Source organism: Myotis nattereri, assembly GCF_964212035.1.
Source record: "Myotis nattereri genome assembly, chromosome: 1".
In the NCBI taxonomy this organism is placed as follows: domain Eukaryota; kingdom Metazoa; phylum Chordata; class Mammalia; order Chiroptera; family Vespertilionidae; genus Myotis; species Myotis nattereri.
Genome location: NC_138075.1, coordinates 205,234,433 through 205,251,098, shown reverse-complemented (window position 1 = coordinate 205,251,098; position 16,666 = coordinate 205,234,433). Strand labels below are relative to the sequence as shown.

The 16,666-nt window shown below is 39.4% G+C and overlaps 1 protein-coding gene across 10 annotated transcripts in view; it reads left to right on the top strand.

Moving 5' to 3' along the window:
* Window positions 1–16,388, top strand: part of LIMCH1 (LIM and calponin homology domains 1) — a 320,193-nt gene extending 303,805 nt beyond the window's left edge. For 7 of the 10 annotated variants that reach the window (XM_081101116.1, XM_081101113.1, XM_081101115.1 and 4 more), the window contains 5 exons: window positions 447–568; window positions 832–955; window positions 5,209–5,317; window positions 8,388–8,490; window positions 13,540–16,388. In XM_081101116.1, coding sequence (XP_080957242.1) covers window positions 447–568; window positions 832–955; window positions 5,209–5,317; window positions 8,388–8,490; window positions 13,540–13,565 — 484 coding nt within the window. In that variant the 3' untranslated portion in view covers window positions 13,566–16,388. Of the gene's footprint in view, window positions 1–446; window positions 569–831; window positions 956–3,586; window positions 3,674–5,208; window positions 5,318–8,387; window positions 8,491–13,539 lie in introns of all 10 variants that reach the window. The other 3 variants (XM_081101112.1, XM_081101110.1, XM_081101117.1) reach the window with 1 other exon arrangement.
* The last annotated feature ends 278 nt before the right edge of the window (window positions 16,389–16,666 follow it).

Genomic DNA, 16,666 nt, shown 5'->3' with positions numbered 1-16,666 from the left:
TGATGGTTTCTCAAGCTTGTTAAATTGATGGATAATAAAAACGAGTAGCAGTTCAGCGCATTTAAACCTAGTTTAAAATAAAAAGAACAAATAAGCATTAGTTAGCCCTCATTTGTTTGTTTTTTTCATATTGAAATTGGTACTTCCATACCCTAAAGCAGTGGTCGGCAAACTGCGGCTCGCGAGCCACATGCGGCTCTTTGGCCCCTTGACTGTGGCTCTTCCACAAAATACTGACTTCTGCGCATGGGCCACGAAGTTTCAATCGCACTGTACGTGCGCACCCGCACGTGGTATTTTGTGGAAGAGCCACACTCGAGGGGCCAAAGAGCCGCATGTGGCTCACGAGCCACAGTTTGCCGACCCCTGCCCTAAAGGATAAGATCAATAATTTTAGTTTAGTTGCTTTTATCTCTGTTCTGAAATATACTTATTTATTTTAACAGACTTATTCAAGGGGCCCTGACTGATTCTGAGAACCCTGTATCAAAAGGAACCCATCAAAATGATCAGCTGGATACAGAAGCTGGGGCCCCACACTGTGGGGTGAACCCGCAGCTAGCTCAGGGTAAGGAAGGAGAAGACCAACCGATGCTTAAATTATTGTACGACAGCCCTGCTTGTCATCCAGACAGATATGATTTCTATTGGCTGCAGGCTTCTCTCCTAGCTTATGCTCTATAGCACCGTGAATAAACTCCCACCGCCAAGTGCCAGACTCCGCAGACTCACCTTGAGCCCTCAGCAGGCATTAGCACTTTAAAGAAAGGTGACTTGCTAAGCAAAGGTGATGTTACTGAGCACTAAGCTTATGTTCTTGATTGGCCTCAGGTCCATCCCAGAATCAGCAGGTATCAAACCCGCCAGTGAACACTTTAGAAGATGTGAAGCCAAAAACCCTCCCATTGGATAACAGCATTAACCATCAGATTGAGTCACCGAGTGAAAGGCGGAAGTGAGTAACCAAAGATAGATGTGGAATTCCTTTTTTTTTTTTTTAAATGTATTGACTTAAGAAAGGGAAAATGAAAAAGTGTGTGATAGCAAGGTGTTAGCAGCATTTTCGTGCTTTCTTGCTCTTGAATCTCATTGATTCACATTAACAAATATTTATGGAAATTTAGGACAGTCTCCCAGACAAGTAATACACTCTGAGTTTATCAATTTGAAAGAGGCAAAGTAATGCTTTTAACCCACAGATCTAAACATTGAGAAGAATTTGCAGGCATGTTGTATAAACAATTTCTTTAAGTGAGTTAAAATGTCTCAAAATCTATTGACAAATATTCATTATCATTCTCTCCGTTTTAGGTAGCTGCCTTAGGCTATATTTTAATTTTGTAAGATTTCTACTTTTTTACAATAGTTTCTAATATTTTTGATACATTTCAATATAACAGGCACTGTGTTGAAGGGTTTACATAGCTTTTCGCATCTTTTCATCAATTAACTCACTGAGCTCTCCCAGTAACTTCAATTGAGTTATTATTCCCATTTTTCAGAGGAGGAAATAGAGGCTCAAGGAAATTAAATAACTTATTCAAAGTACTTGATGGTTAACTGATAGAAGAATTCAAAATTATATCACAGTTCAATGGTAAGATCATATGTAAACCAGAGGTTCTTTGTAATCAGCTTTTAAAATACAACATTCATTATACTTTAGCAAGTCCTCTACCTGGAGCTAGACCACCTGGATTCAGATTTTGACTCTGCCACTTGCCTGTGTAGGGCTTTGAGCAAGTTGATTAATCTTTCTCTGCTTCAGTTTCTTCATGTATAAAATGGCACTAATAATACTACCTACCTGTGAAGTTTTGTGCCTGATGAATAATAAGTACTATGTGGCACAGCTGGTGATAGACAATGAGGATGGTGATGAGGATGAGGATGACTTGTTTTATAAGTTCAACTTGTTACCTTATTTTTCTGTTACATGTTAAAAATGGTATTTGAACCATTTCCCCCTTTTCTCTTATGTCTACCCAATTTTGTTTCTGTGTGCCTAGATGACACTCGGAATAAATAGAAACTGAAATCACACAGAAGTAATCATGATTGTTATTGATTATTGCAGTGATTTCCAACCATTTTTTAGGCCCTGGTACTTATCATCTAGGGCAGCGGTTCTCAACCTGTGGGTTGTGACCCCTTTGGCGGTTGAATGACCCTTTCACATTACGATTTACATTACGATTCATAACAGTAGCAACATTACAGTTATGAAGTAGCAATGAAAATAATTTTATGGTTGGGTCACAACATGAGGAACTATATTTAAAGGGCCAGAAGGTTGAGAACCACTGCTCTAGAGTATTACCTGAAAACATGACATTTTGTTTTCTTGGTTTTTTGTTTTTGTTTTTTAAAATATATTTTTATTGATTTCAGAGAGGAAGGGAGAGGGAGACAGAGAGAAAAACATCCGTGATGAGAGAGAATCATCGATCGGCTGCCTCCTGCACGCCCCGCACTGGGGATTGAGCCCACAAGCCGGACATATGCCCTAACCGGGAATTGAACCCGGGACCCTTCAGTCCACAAGCCGACGCTCTAGCCACTGAGCCACACCGACCAGGGCAAACCATGATATTTTGGAGGAGGAGGTGTGTGTGGGCAGGGGGCTCGGGAAGTTATTCCGAAACCAGTTAGAAGACAGGTGGACTCGTGCTCTGTTCACTCCTGTGTTGAATTTCTCTTATCATTTTTTTTCTGTGTTCCGCCCCTTTCTGTACAAATGAAATGAACTTTTATAAGCAAGAGCCCAGAGCTGACAGCTAATAGCAGGCAGGGTGTGCAACCACCCACACCTGTGAAACCGTTCTGGTAGCGTCTGGCTGGGGACCGTTGTGCTTTGTAGATGCCAATGCCATAGCCGTTATTTTTTTTTTTTAATATATTTCTTTATTGATTTCAGAGAGGAAGGGAGAGGGGAGAGAGAGAGGTAGAAACATCAATGATGAGAGAGAATCATTGATCGGCTGCCTCCTGCACACCCCCCACTGGGGATCGAGCCCGCAACCCAGGCATGTGCCCTTGGCCGGAATCGAACCCGGGACCCATCGGTCCGCAGGCTGACGCTCCATCCACTGAGCCAAGCCGGCTAGGGCCATAGCCGTTATTAAATGTTGTGAACACCGCCCCTCATCACATGTCCTCAAAATGAATGTATTGATGGGGGTGGAAGCTACCCCACTGGGAAATACCTCCTTGAAGTTCTGCCTTTTCTTTCTGGGCTCTCTGCACACGCCTTTTCCTAAATCCCTACTCACCTTGCCCCTCTCTCCCCCGCATCTTTGATTTTTATATCTAACTCAGCATGCAATTTTAACTATTGAAAAATTATTCTGGCTTTTCTGTTCCACAGCGCCAGCCTGGTCTGATATCATGCAGCCATTGCATGTATAATCTTTGCCAGATGGATTTACTATTTTTGTTCTTTAGAAATAATTACCTCTAGGATACTCTGTGGTCGTTTCTTTGGTAATCAGGGAAGTATTTTATTTCCGTACCTAAAATGTCTTCTCTTATAGGGTTGGGCTTCTCTTTCCTTGTCATAATTGTTGGCTCCTTTACCGTGTTACAGGAAAAGCCCTCGAGAGCTCTTCCAGGCGGGACACTTGTCCCCCTGTCCTCCCACCCCTCCCGGCCAGTCTCCAAACCGGTACAAGAGGTCAGCAAGCCTTTCGGAGGCGGCTTTGTTTGGACTAGAGCCTGCCAAGCATCATTCGAACCGAATTAATGCTTGCCAAATGATTTTGAGAAGTTTGCCCATCAAATCGCTTTCAACACACACACACAGGCAGGAGGAGAGAGAAAGCCAAGTGCATGACGATGGCGCGGCTGTGGCCACAGGCCTTTAATTATATTCTGTGGAAATTGCAATCTAATAATAAAATCCACCAGACAGTTGCCGGGCTCCTCAGTCGGCGCCTTCCCCTCCAAGATGGCTCGGTCCTTCTAGGCTGATGGCTCTTACAGAGAACCAGGCGGGGCCGAGCAGCGAAACTGCATCCTTCCTTCCCCTACTCAGGCTCTCTGAGGATGGCTGCCGGACGTTAATTGGGCCCCATGATGTTCTTAAAAGCTGCCGAGTTCCCATTCACTGGAGAGACCAATTACTGAGGTCTACTCCAAGGTTTCTTTGATTTAGACATTTCATTTAACTACTGGGTAGAGGGAAATCCTAATAAATAGGGTTTGCTCAGGGCAACTCTTCCTCTTCCCTGTTTTCTTCCTTTCTGTTTCTGCTGTCCCTCTGTACCCTGTTGGCTTCTGAATGGTATTGCACATTTTCAAACTTCTTGTGCAATTCCAAGCGCTTTCCAGACGATAGGCACCGGTGCCATCTGATCTTAGCTGTGGGCAAGCCGCCCCAGGAGACAGCCAGCTTACCCCTCGCCTGGTGTTGGTCTGCTGGGTTTGATTCTTGTCCACTGGCGGGCCCTCTGCTGGGGGTTGGGGGGTACAGAGATGGGTCCAGGCAGCCCATGCCTTCAAAGGGCTTACAACTCCCGAGTGCCCAGGTTATAGTCACAGAGCTTACACTGGAAAGAGCAGTAGAGATCATCTAGTCCAACCCTCTCATGTTGAAGTTGAAAGAGAAACCCAAAGGGAGCTCTTTGCACCAGATCCCAGAACCTCGGGACAAAGCAGGGATCTGATCCCATATTGGCCTGTGGCCTGTGGGGCTGCATCACAATTGCCTCTCTATTTTTATACAAAAAAAGATTTCTTTGCATAATAGGTAAAAGAAATGCCCTCGTGGGCCAACGAATCAATTATAGAAAATTTTAAAGCAACATTGAAATCTTACTAAAGCTAAATTTGATGATCTTTTAGGGCTTATATAAACATGTGATGAATACAGGGAATCATTTCAAAGCATTTGATCATTGTGGTTGAATAAACAACACACACTTCTTGTAACAATTAACTAAAACACGCACGTACACATGCATGTATATATGCACGCCGGATTCTCTGCCACAATGGAGGCCCATTGTATTTAGTCTAGCACTTGTTTGCCAATTACATCTAATGCTTCATTGCTGCTCATTATCAGTTTAGTAATTATCATTTCACTCATGAGATAAACATTTTTTAAATCCATGTTTTCATTTTTTTTTTGCATGAGGCTACATGTTTGTGTATGTAACCAACTCTTCTCAATGGGAGGTTTGATTATTGTACGTGGTTTTGACCTAGGTCTATAAGTGGGAAGAAGCTGTGCTCGTCCTGTGGGCTTCCTTTGGGGAAAGGAGCTGCGATGATCATTGAGACCCTCAATCTCTATTTTCACATCCAGTGCTTCAGGGTATGTATTCATCACGCTCCTCTCTAAGTACAATGTCGTGGTGTCCTTGGGCGTCGCTCTGGGCTGAGACAGACCTCCTGGGAACCTTGATGGCCTTTGCTCGTGAGGCCCGCCCTTCTGTGTGTACAGAGTGTGTGTGGAGTCCAGCCTTCCGGAGGAAGCTCTCAGCTATCTTGCGTTCCTCTGGGGAGTCAGCTTAGAAGTAGCCAAACAGGTTTGTGCAATGTGTCTTTGTGAAACAGGTTTTGTTGCTGAAGAGCATCTATTCTGGCAGGAAGCTGAGAATGCTACCCTGGGAGGCCAGTGGTACTTCTGCATCTTTTAGGGCATGTGAATTTATTGGGAAGGTGATATCTTTGCAGCTTCTCAAACTCTGGTGACTTGATGTTGAAGATTTTCTGTCAGGTCAGTGTGGTTAGAGCTAGTGGCAAAGTTGAATGTGTCTGTGATCCCAAACTGAAGAGCACTTCCTCCGAGAAGCTGCCCTGCTCCCCCAGACTAAGCCTCTCGCCTTTGTTACAGGGCCTTACCGAACCTTTCATGGTCCGTACCACTCACTGTTGCATTGTTTAGCTATCATGTCCTTTAACAAACGATCAACTCCATAAAAGCAGGAGCCATGTCTGCCTGGCTCACCACTGTTTCCTCTGCACCTAGCAGACATGGAGTCTGTAAACATTGTTAGATAAATGAATTAATATGTATACTGAAAATGAGGAGGCTTGGATTCTAATTCCAAATTTCCTGCTAAGTAAGTGATTTAACCAGTTATAACTGATTTATTATAATAAAAAATTTATAAGTTGGCCTCTTTCAGTATTTTTCATCTTTTTTTTCTTTTTCTTTTTTTTTTTTTGCTCATAGACATCTTTCAAATTAATATATAATTTTTGAAACTAAACTTTCTTCCTCTAAAAGTCATTTCTTTCTCTTTATAATCCTGATGTGCTTTCTTTGTCCTTCTTGAATTTTGTTCTGTCTTGTTGGTAGATTCCTCAGCTATAAAGTACACTTGCATGGGGTTAAAATAACTCCCACTTTACTGATAAGCTAAGGGAAAGTAAGTGAAGTTGTCCCAAAATTTAATAGCACCAGTTCTCACTGGGAAGCAAAGCTTGTCTTGGACAAAACACAATATGGAGACTTAATGAGACTCAATTTATCAATATTCTCATTGGAAAATTAACCAAGATAATGCACGTCTTAAATGGTCTAGGAGTATTTTGAGGTTCAAGGCATTTACATTTTAAAATCTCATGGTAATGCCAAGATAATATGTTCCAACACCAGAGTTTTTTCTCTGAAACTTTACCAGAACTCAAAAGAATAGAGGTGGCAAAGAGTCTTTGCAAATTCTCAAGAGGCAGGAGATTCCCTTTCTAAGCTGTCAAGGCCATTATTCTCTCTCGTCTTTCACTTCCTGGTCTGACCTGATGCTTTAAGATACATACCTGTGCAATGTAGATGCAACTTGTAACATAATTTGGATGAAGCCTCCCTCTGTCCCCAGTGACCTTAACACATGAGTCTGAGGCTAGCCCTCTACTCCTGAGCTCAGTCCTGCTCTCCTGGCGAGAGGCTGGCATCAGAACCAACCCCAACTTTAAGACCATTATAAACTGATGAACAAAAATAGACACAGAGGCAGAACAACATCGAACAGACTGTCAAACTACAGCGGGAAGGCCGGGGAGGGTTGGGGGGCGGGAGGGAGGGGGGTAAGAGATCAACCGAAGGACTTGTATGCATGCATATAAGCATAACCAATGGACACAGACACTGGGGGGTATGGGAGGCTAGGGGAAGGTCAAGGGGAGAAAAAACAAGGAGACATATGTAATACTCTTTGTAATACTTTAAGCAATAAAACAATTAAAAAAAAAAAAGAACCAACCCCTACTGCCACTCCTCTGGTGCACCCAGCACAGTCTATCCCACAGTTTCTGTCTGCACTCAAGCTGACTTAGCTGAAAGGAGTGCCATTCTCAGTGGATTTGTGACTCTGGGTGTCACTGCCTTTAATGTGGAAAGATAAGGTGAATAGCTATTTCCTAGGAATTCTGATCTGGCAGAACTTACCAACTCTGCTGGGAAGCGTTTAGTAATTATTCACAGACAAGTTTTCATTCATAACCTGCTGCCCATGTGTTTCTTTAAAACCACTAGAATTTAATCTGTTTAAAATGGTTCATAGGTCAAATATATGGTGGCGGAAGATTTGACTTTGGGTGGTAAACACACAATGCAATATAAAGAGGATGTCTTTTAGAATTTTACACTTGAAACCTATATAAATTTATTAACCAATGTCACCCCAATAAATTTAATTAAAAAAATAATAAAATGGTTCTTCAATCTTGATTGAGAAAAGGCATGTGATCGAGGTTAACAACATAGGCTTGGGGATTAACCCAACACCACTTACCGGGTTTACAACCTTGGACAAATCAGCTAACTTCTCTGAACCATCGTCCTTCTCTGGAAAATGCAAGGAGTTACCATAAAATGCTGAAAGTATACTGTTGCTGTCAGTCAGTTCTTAGTGCAGCATCTAACACATCACAGATGCTCAACAAATGTGGAGGTTGTAGAAGTGATTATTACGCTATTCATGTAAAGAATAACTAAGCATCATTTGGAACTGGAGAGCATTATGCTAAGTGAAATAAGCCAGTCAATGAAGGAAAAATACCACATGATCTCACTCATTCATGGATAATAGAGACCATTATAAACTTTTGAACAATAATAGATACAGAGGCAGAGCTGCCTCAGACAGATTGTCAAACTGCAGCGGGAAGGCCAGGGAGGGTTGGGGGGCAGGAGGTAGGGGGGTAAGAGATCAACTAAAGGACTTGTATGCATGCATATAAGCATAACCAATGGACATAAGACACTGGGGGATAGGGGAGGCTAGGGGACTGTCTAGGGCGGGGCGATAAAATGGACACATATGTAATACCCTTTGTAATACTTTAAGCAATAAATGAGAAAAAAAACCCAAGAATAACTAAGCATCATAAAGAGATTCCTTATGCATCTTATAACTTCTGTTCTTTCTCCCCGGTAGTGTGGAATTTGCAAAGGACAGCTTGGAGATGCAATGAGTGGGACGGATGTGAGGATTCGAAATGGTCTTCTAAACTGTAATGATTGCTACATGAGATCCAGAAGTAAGTACTGGAGTGAAACACCTTGAGATAAGTGAGTGCAATAGTATGCCTTTCTCGGGCCCATTTGAGGAATTCAATTATTTCTGCCTATCAGTTAACACTCCTACCCTGAGGGAAAGATTTATTTAACATCTAGGTAAAGGAAGCAATAATGAAGTAACCTCTTAATTACCACTTGTTTTTTATTAGAAGTTACTGCTTGGGTGTGGCCAAATTCTTTTCATCATGAAGTGCATTAAAACCAGCAGATAAAAACTGTGGGCCAAGTTTGAGGCATTGCCTGAGCTCACCACAGAGACTTGGGTGAGATAGAAGGCAGATAGAAGGTCTGTAAAGCACTATTTGCTTGCCGAGGCATATCTTTAGAAGACCAGCACCATTGTGGGGAGGGGTTGAAGTGTGAAGAATGGCTCTCCAGTGTTCATCAAATCAAGCACCAGCTCCTCAGTAGCTTCATGTCCTACATTCAAGAGTTTCATGACACCATATGTTGTTGGTCCCAACTAAATTTAAAGTCCCAAGAGGCCAAATGACGGGTTCTGCTCTTTGTGAGTCTCTGCCCTCGTCCAAGATACCTGAGCACATAATCAGAGCTGAACAAGTATGTGCTGTCTTGAAGCTCCCTTGAGCAGCCTGCCCTCGGACCTTGTATCTGGGTTTCCTACCATAGAAGGTTCATGTCAGTTTGTGGGGCACCAGGGGGTGCTATTGCCCAGCTGCTGTTTAGAAAATCTGAAAATAGCCAGTGGCTAACCCTCTGAATCCAGCCTCTCTCTCCATCATAAATATAGCCCTTCTGGTGCATGGCCTAGACAACCAGTGGCTCTTCTATGAAAATTCATTGTTCAGAAACTCTTTCTTTAAAAAAAAAGGGTGGGGGAATGAAGAGATGGTGATTGAAATACAAGAATGTTTTGTTATTTCTCCAAGGAAATGACATTTTTATAGCTTTTTTTAATAGCTAATTTAGGATCTCTAAATCTACAAGACTAAATACTTCAAGAGTAAAAATTGAAATTAAATTCTTTTATACCTATAGGTTTAGTATAATCTGAGAAATTTATACATTTTTAATAAAATTATGTGAAATAAAAATTTAATCAAATCCAGGTGATTTTGATCTATCATAAACATTTGACTTCAGAACAATTCCAACTTAGAGATGAGCTGGTACCATCAAACTAGACTATTTATATTACATATTATATTTTTATATTATATACATTTATATCTTATATATTTATACCAGATATTATATATCATTTACACATGTAACATCTATGTTATATATTATATATGTTTATACCATGTATATAGAGCATATATAAACATATGCTATAAATATATATTTATACCATTATAATATATATACACATGGTATAAACATATAACATTAATATTGATACTACATATCAAACATATAAAATCTGGTATAAATACTATTATATATATATTTAATCTGAAATAAATAGTATTTTATATATATATATATATATATATATATATATGCATTCCATGCATACAAAAATACCTATACACATGTATAATATATAATATATTTTTAACTGAATTTTTTTGTCTTTATACATTAGAAATGAAAACTAAACCCTTTATTCCCATTTTCAAGGTGATTTTTTCTGTCATCTATAAATTATACTTTTTCTCAGCCAGCTGAGTGTGAACCATGGGACCAGAAGAGGGCACTGTTAGGTTGCAGGACTGTCGGGCCAGATTTGGAAAGCGCCATAAATCTGAACTTCCATCATTTAAAGTGCTTGAAGGATGCCAGCAGAAAGCAAACATGAACCCACCTCTGGGTGACAGTAACCTGTTTTCATCCAGATTTTTATTTTAATTGAGAAGTTGGATGATTCATTGTCATTGCTTTTGGAAATTAGCTTTTTGGATCTAGGCCAGGAATTTTTTCCCTATGTATACAACAATAAGGGGCATTGACTGTTTTTAATTCCAAATCTAAAGACAAGAACTGTGGAGTTTCAGTAACAGTCTCAGAAGATGAAAAATAAGAAAATGATTTGGAGGTAGACTAAAGATAGGATTTTTTTCCTTTGGTTATTTTAATACAATATTTTACTATGATTTTTTTTTTAGAATTCTAAGATACTAAGAAGAAATAAAAAGTCTTACTATCTCCCTAGACATTCAAAAATAAATAAGTAAAAGTTATAAATGGTATAAGGTTAGAAAATTGAATGTCCAGAAAGATACCAAATTAAAAATAAATTTTAAAAAATCCAAAGTTAACCACTGTGATCACTTTCTAATAATCGCTTGGGGAGAGGGGCAGAACATATGTTTGTATAGGTGTACACACAGACACACACAGATGCATATGTGTTGGTTTCTATTTCACAAAGGTAATTACATAATCAGTGTTCTGCATGTAGTTTTCCTTGCTGTTGTTTTTAACTTAATGATATATCTTGACAATTTTTTCATATAACATGTCTTTCCCCCCTCATTCTTTTCAGTGGGTTTTTAATAGCTGCATACAATCCCATTGTATGGATTTATCATCATTTAAAACTAAATCTCCATGAATGGGCATTTCAGTCGTTTCCAGTTTTCTAATATTATTTTTAAAATGCTCCCATGAACGTCCTGCACATATGCCCTGATGAACATTTGAACGTATTTCCTCAGGGTAGATTGTGAGCAGCGGGACTGCTGACTGAAAGGCATGTGCTTTCTCATTGTCAGACAAGTTCCCAACTATCTTCCAGAAAAGCGCTCTCTCCCTGCGAAGTGCCTAAGAGCCCCTTCTCTCCATGCCTGTCAGCTCTGAATGTCATCAAACTTTTAAATTTCCACTCTGCTAGGTGCTTTGATCTGTATGTCTTTAATTATAAGTAAGTTTGACCACCTTTTCATACGTTTATTCACCATTTAGATTTCTTTTTCTATTAAAAAAAAAAAAAAGGACTTCTTTATCCTTTGCCCATTGTCCTACTGGCACTTGACTTATATGAGCTTTTATAAATTCAAGACATTTCCCTTTTATTTTATATTTGCTGCTTGTTGCACTTATCGTTCACCTTTCTACTTTATGATTTTTTTTTCATAGGAAGGATTTTTACTTAGGTAACTTAACATACCTTTTTTTTATTTCTTTTTTTGGATTCTGTGTTTTGTATCCTACTTAGAAAAACTCTCACTACTCCAATGTCATAAATTTAGCCGAGATTTCTCCTAGGATTGTTTTTGTTTTCTTTTTCACGTGTAGATTTGTGACATCAGTATTGTATTTTGGGCTTAGAAATGAGATGAATATCCAGTTTCCCCCACCCCCACCCCCCTTAGCCAATTGTGTGAATATAACTTAATGTGTAATCCCTTTTTTCCTCACTAATTTGAAATGCCAGCTTTCTCATAAACTAAGTTCACATATATATTTAGGTCTATTTCTGGATATTATATGTTTTATTAATCTATTTATTATCTCATGTCAAACAATTTTAATTATTATAGCTTCATAATATGTTTTAAAACTGAGTCATAATGGCCACCTTAACTACTCTAATTATTTTTTCCAAATTTTCCTAACTCTACTCTCATGTTTAGTTTTCCAGATAAATGTTAATGTCATTTTAGGCTAAACTTTAAGTCCGCACATCACAGGGAGAATGACCAGCACATCTGAAAATACTGCTTATTTTTCTTCTTGGTGTCATAAGAAAAACATATATGTTAGGAGTGAATAGGTGGAGGGGATAATGATGAGCTAGAGAAATATAAATACACTTGAATTGGTTGACTATATCCCAGATGCAATAAAAGAGTCGGAATGGAAAGAAATAGCTAAAAATCATTTTTCTTTTTTCTTTATTTGATTTTGATCTGAGTTGAGAAGAGGGGAGATGGATAGATACGAGGGGTAGTTTACATCATAGGCATGCTAAGTGAAACAAAATAATTTCATTGTATGGAATAATAAAACCTGAATATATAATCCTATTTGCTTCAAGTAACTAGTCACATGGAAATGAAATTTTTCTCTTGGAGAGGAAAAATAGCATAACGGCATATTAAAATGCAATTCCTAAAAGCAATGTAAACAGTTTTTAAGTCCGTATGTAAATGGCAATGGACGCGCAAAACAAATTACCTGTCAGGGACGGAGCCGGCACATGTTTCACTTGTGCCATTTGCGCCTGGGTGTTGGGTGACTGAGTCTTTGTGTCTGTTCCGTCATTCACTCGCACGAAATGTGTTTAATGCAAAATCCCCAGGGTCATTTCCAATGTTGCTGTTGCCTCGTCACAACTGTAGAGCCTAAAGCGAAGGAGAAAGTTTGTGCAGCTTTCCGCAGGAAATAGAAGACTCAAACTATCCTTCCGAGATAGGGTTGCCAGATTTAAATAAATAAACAAATAAAAAGACACGATGCCCAGTTAAATATTTTTTTGCCCTGTTAAGTCTGAATTTCAGATAAATAATGAATTCCTTTTGTAGGCGTATGTTTCAAATATTGAGTGTTCAGGATTTAGCACTACTATATCCCAAATATCATATCGGATAGACACTTAGGCTAAATATTGTATTGGTTGTTTCTCTGACGTTCAGATTTTACTGGGTGTTCTGTGTTTCTCATTGCGACTCCAGCAATCCGGTTTCTAGATCATATGCCAAATGCCTCCCGTGGCAATGTCTTTATTCTTAGAGAAACCAAAACCTCAAGAAACTGAGAGAAGGGAGAACATTTTCTTGCTTATTTGCCAAGAAGGCAAGGTAGAAAGCTTGATGGAGATCATATGGCGTAGGGTGAAATCCAGAGGATTTCAACCAAATTTTACAGGGCATGTGGATCACTTAGGCTCTTGTGAAGTTCTGGGATGGGGCTCAGAAGTCCAGCTCCGGGTAATACCAATACTGCTCCTCCTGGGACCACAGTGAGCGGGAGGGGGGACTAGTTTTCTTCCCTAGAGGGAAGAGGCTTCGGCAGCGGCCATAGCTAATCTGGGACACCTTTAAACATCTGAAGCAAGAAGCATTGATTAACCAAATGTTGCTCTGATTTCTTTATCACAGGTGCTGGCCAACCCACAACATTGTGACATGGTTTTCAAGACCCCAGATCACTCACCACCTCTCTTGAGAGTCTCCCCTGGCAATTGTTTAACAGAATCCCATGTTCAGGGGCTTCTCAGCATTCATCTAATTTCTGAAAGGCTATTCTAAAAGGTGGTATCTGTTCTTTCACAGCACAGTGTTTGTGTTTTTCCTGTTTGTTGTTTCTTTTATTTTGCATTTGCACAATATATACAAAAGAATATTGAACTATAATGATTCTGACTAGTTCAAAAGAAGGTCTTAGCATGGTCAAACAGGCTTACGGTTTAAAATGTGTTATTCTCTTCTTTGGGGAGTTGATGAGATAGATGATTCAATACACCTGTTTTGTTTTAGTATTTCTAGGAATTAAATACTTTGTGTTTACAAAATTGAGCTGCAGAACGTGCAAGACATGCCAATTTGAGACACGGGGTCTTTTAAGACAGGAGCTTACAAGTAATGCATTTCAGATACTAAAAACCACATCATATAGCTCTGAGCTATAACTTGTTTTTAATGCAATGACACTAGTCTGATAACATATACTGTAATCCTGAAACATTTGTGTTACTTACCTTTTGAGGCAGAAGTCATACCAATAAATTATTGCACCGTTAGTATTAGGTTTAGTGTGCTTTGAAGGTTATGTCATTGATAGAGCCTGGGCCATCAAATAAAGAGAACCCTTGCTCTATCTGGACATTGCCCAAGGGTAGGGGAACCCAGAGGAAAACATTTTGGTCATCATTTCCCAAGTCCTTTCCAAAATATGTGAGGAAGTTTGATCTTCAAAAGAGTGGTGGGCCCATGGCAGCCACCAGGGCTTTGTTGCTTGCTCCTCTTCAGACTCTACATTCAATAAAAGACTCGCCATAAGGCATCCGGAAACCCTCATCGAGATCGTTCCTTCATTCAGTGAAACCACTGCTCACCCTTGCCTGCAAGGTCTCCTTGAGGGCACAGGTGTCTGAAGAACAGCATTAAGTTCATCCTAATAGAATCCAAATGGCCCGTGATGGGATAAGCCAGTGGTGTGTCATCAGCAAGAACCTGCAGGTTCCATGTGCGCTGCCCACCCTAATGGACATCTGCTCTTCCTCATTCTCCTACATCACCGGCTCTCTCCTCTCAAGAATTCTGAACCTTGCTCATGGAGACCTTCAGAGAGGAACTCTTGTGGAGAGCTGCTTACTTTTTAAGCCCTGTGTGGTGTTTCAGCGGGCCAAGAGAGGAATCGAGTGACTAAAAAGCATCACGTTTTAAATCTCCAGGCTGTTTTCTTTAAGACTGGGGAAAGGGAGACTATTTATTCTGCCTTGAAACGATGGCAAATAAGTGAAGAGGACCTTTTGTGAATGTAGACTGTGTATGTCTGCCTAATAGATTCATGTAGTCATTAAAGGAGACCAAGTAGATGTTCTTCTGTTACGTAAGCAATAATTTTTTTCTGTCTTATGGAGTATGGCTAGCAATTATTTATTTACATGCTAGATGGTTCTCTGCATGTGAGTTCCATATAAGTGCAGAAATTCCCTCAGCCACTGGAGGTATTTTGACCATTTTGTCATTTGGATGAGCTGCAGTTGGATTGAAATTCACACATCACTTCATTAAAAATTGTGCCTTAGAAAATGCAAAGCTGTTGCACACAGTATGAATTATGGATGCAGTACATTGAAGAGAGATGAAGTCACTACCAAGTTCCCAAGACTTCTCCTGGAGGTGTTTGCTGTTTTACAGGGAAAAATAAATAAAATTTAAAAAAAGAAAAACAGAAAACATTAACATGAAAAAAGTTTTGAAAATGTACAGATTAAGTTCAATATTTTGATTAACCACCTGCATGTTTTATTAAACATTTTGATAATGTGATGTTTACACTTTGCATGATATTAGCAGAGTACTTTACCAGAAACAATGCACAAAAACATGTACAATACGATCATTCACAACCGATTTTTATAGGATACTTTTTACATGTGGAACTCCATCCGTTATGTAGGGATTGTATGAATATTGCACATTCTCTTCTTGTGTCACAGACCCATTTATACACATTTCTTAGTGAGACTCATTGTACATGTATTGAAGCTAGAATCGAGTCAAGAAAAATAAAGCCCATTCTCTGACTGCGAGATGTGCTTTCCCATAATGAACAATAGTCACCAGCACAGAATAATCTCCAACATTTTCTAAATTCTAATTGCCAACTGTTTCTATTTATATTTGATTTATATTTCATTTGGAGTCTGTTACATGGCAGCTCGGGCAGACTAGATCTTGTTTTTTCCAAGACAGCATAATGAGTATGATCTATTTCTTTTCAAATAATCTTTGAGATCCCAGGGAAAAAAAAAATGCTCTGCTCTGTGGAGCTACTATGTAAATGTGTTTGCTTAAAAAAAAAGATGATGCAAGTGAGTGATTTATTGTTCCCAAGGAAGTACATCTGACTTTTTTTCTCATACTCCAAAAGCCAGTCCCTTCTCTTTCTTAAGAAAAAATGGGTAACTGTCATTCACTAGCAAACTTTCATGCCATTTCCTCATTCTTTCTATGTAGTGGTATTAATGCAATACATATTCTAGTTATCTATACACAGTGTAAGACTTAACGAACTGAAATGATCCACCTCATGTGTGAGTCCGTCCAAAAGATGTTACTGTTCTGGGTGGGCCAATGTTCTGTATCAGTTACACTAACCTTCATTTAAAATATTTATTCTAAAATGCCTCTAAGAAATAGTAAAAAACAAATAAAAAGTTGTCTAAAATGCAACAGCTTTTATAGTAAATGTACATTTATAAATAAAATACTCAAATCAGCTTTGTATTCCATTGATGTTTTGTTTGTTTTTTTTTTGGAGAGGGGAGGGCAGGTTGATTTTCTGACTTAGGGAAGAGAGAATCAAGCTTTCTACTATAGCTTTTGGTCCAAGGTTCCATAGTCAGATGATGGCAATGATGCATATTTGCATATGCATATTATGCATTTTTGAGGTCAACTCAGATTTACCAGCTAATTGCAGGAGTCACTAAGGAATTGCCGTCCACTGAAGGACTCAAACACCTTGAGATGAGGCACATAACCAGGAGAGACCAGG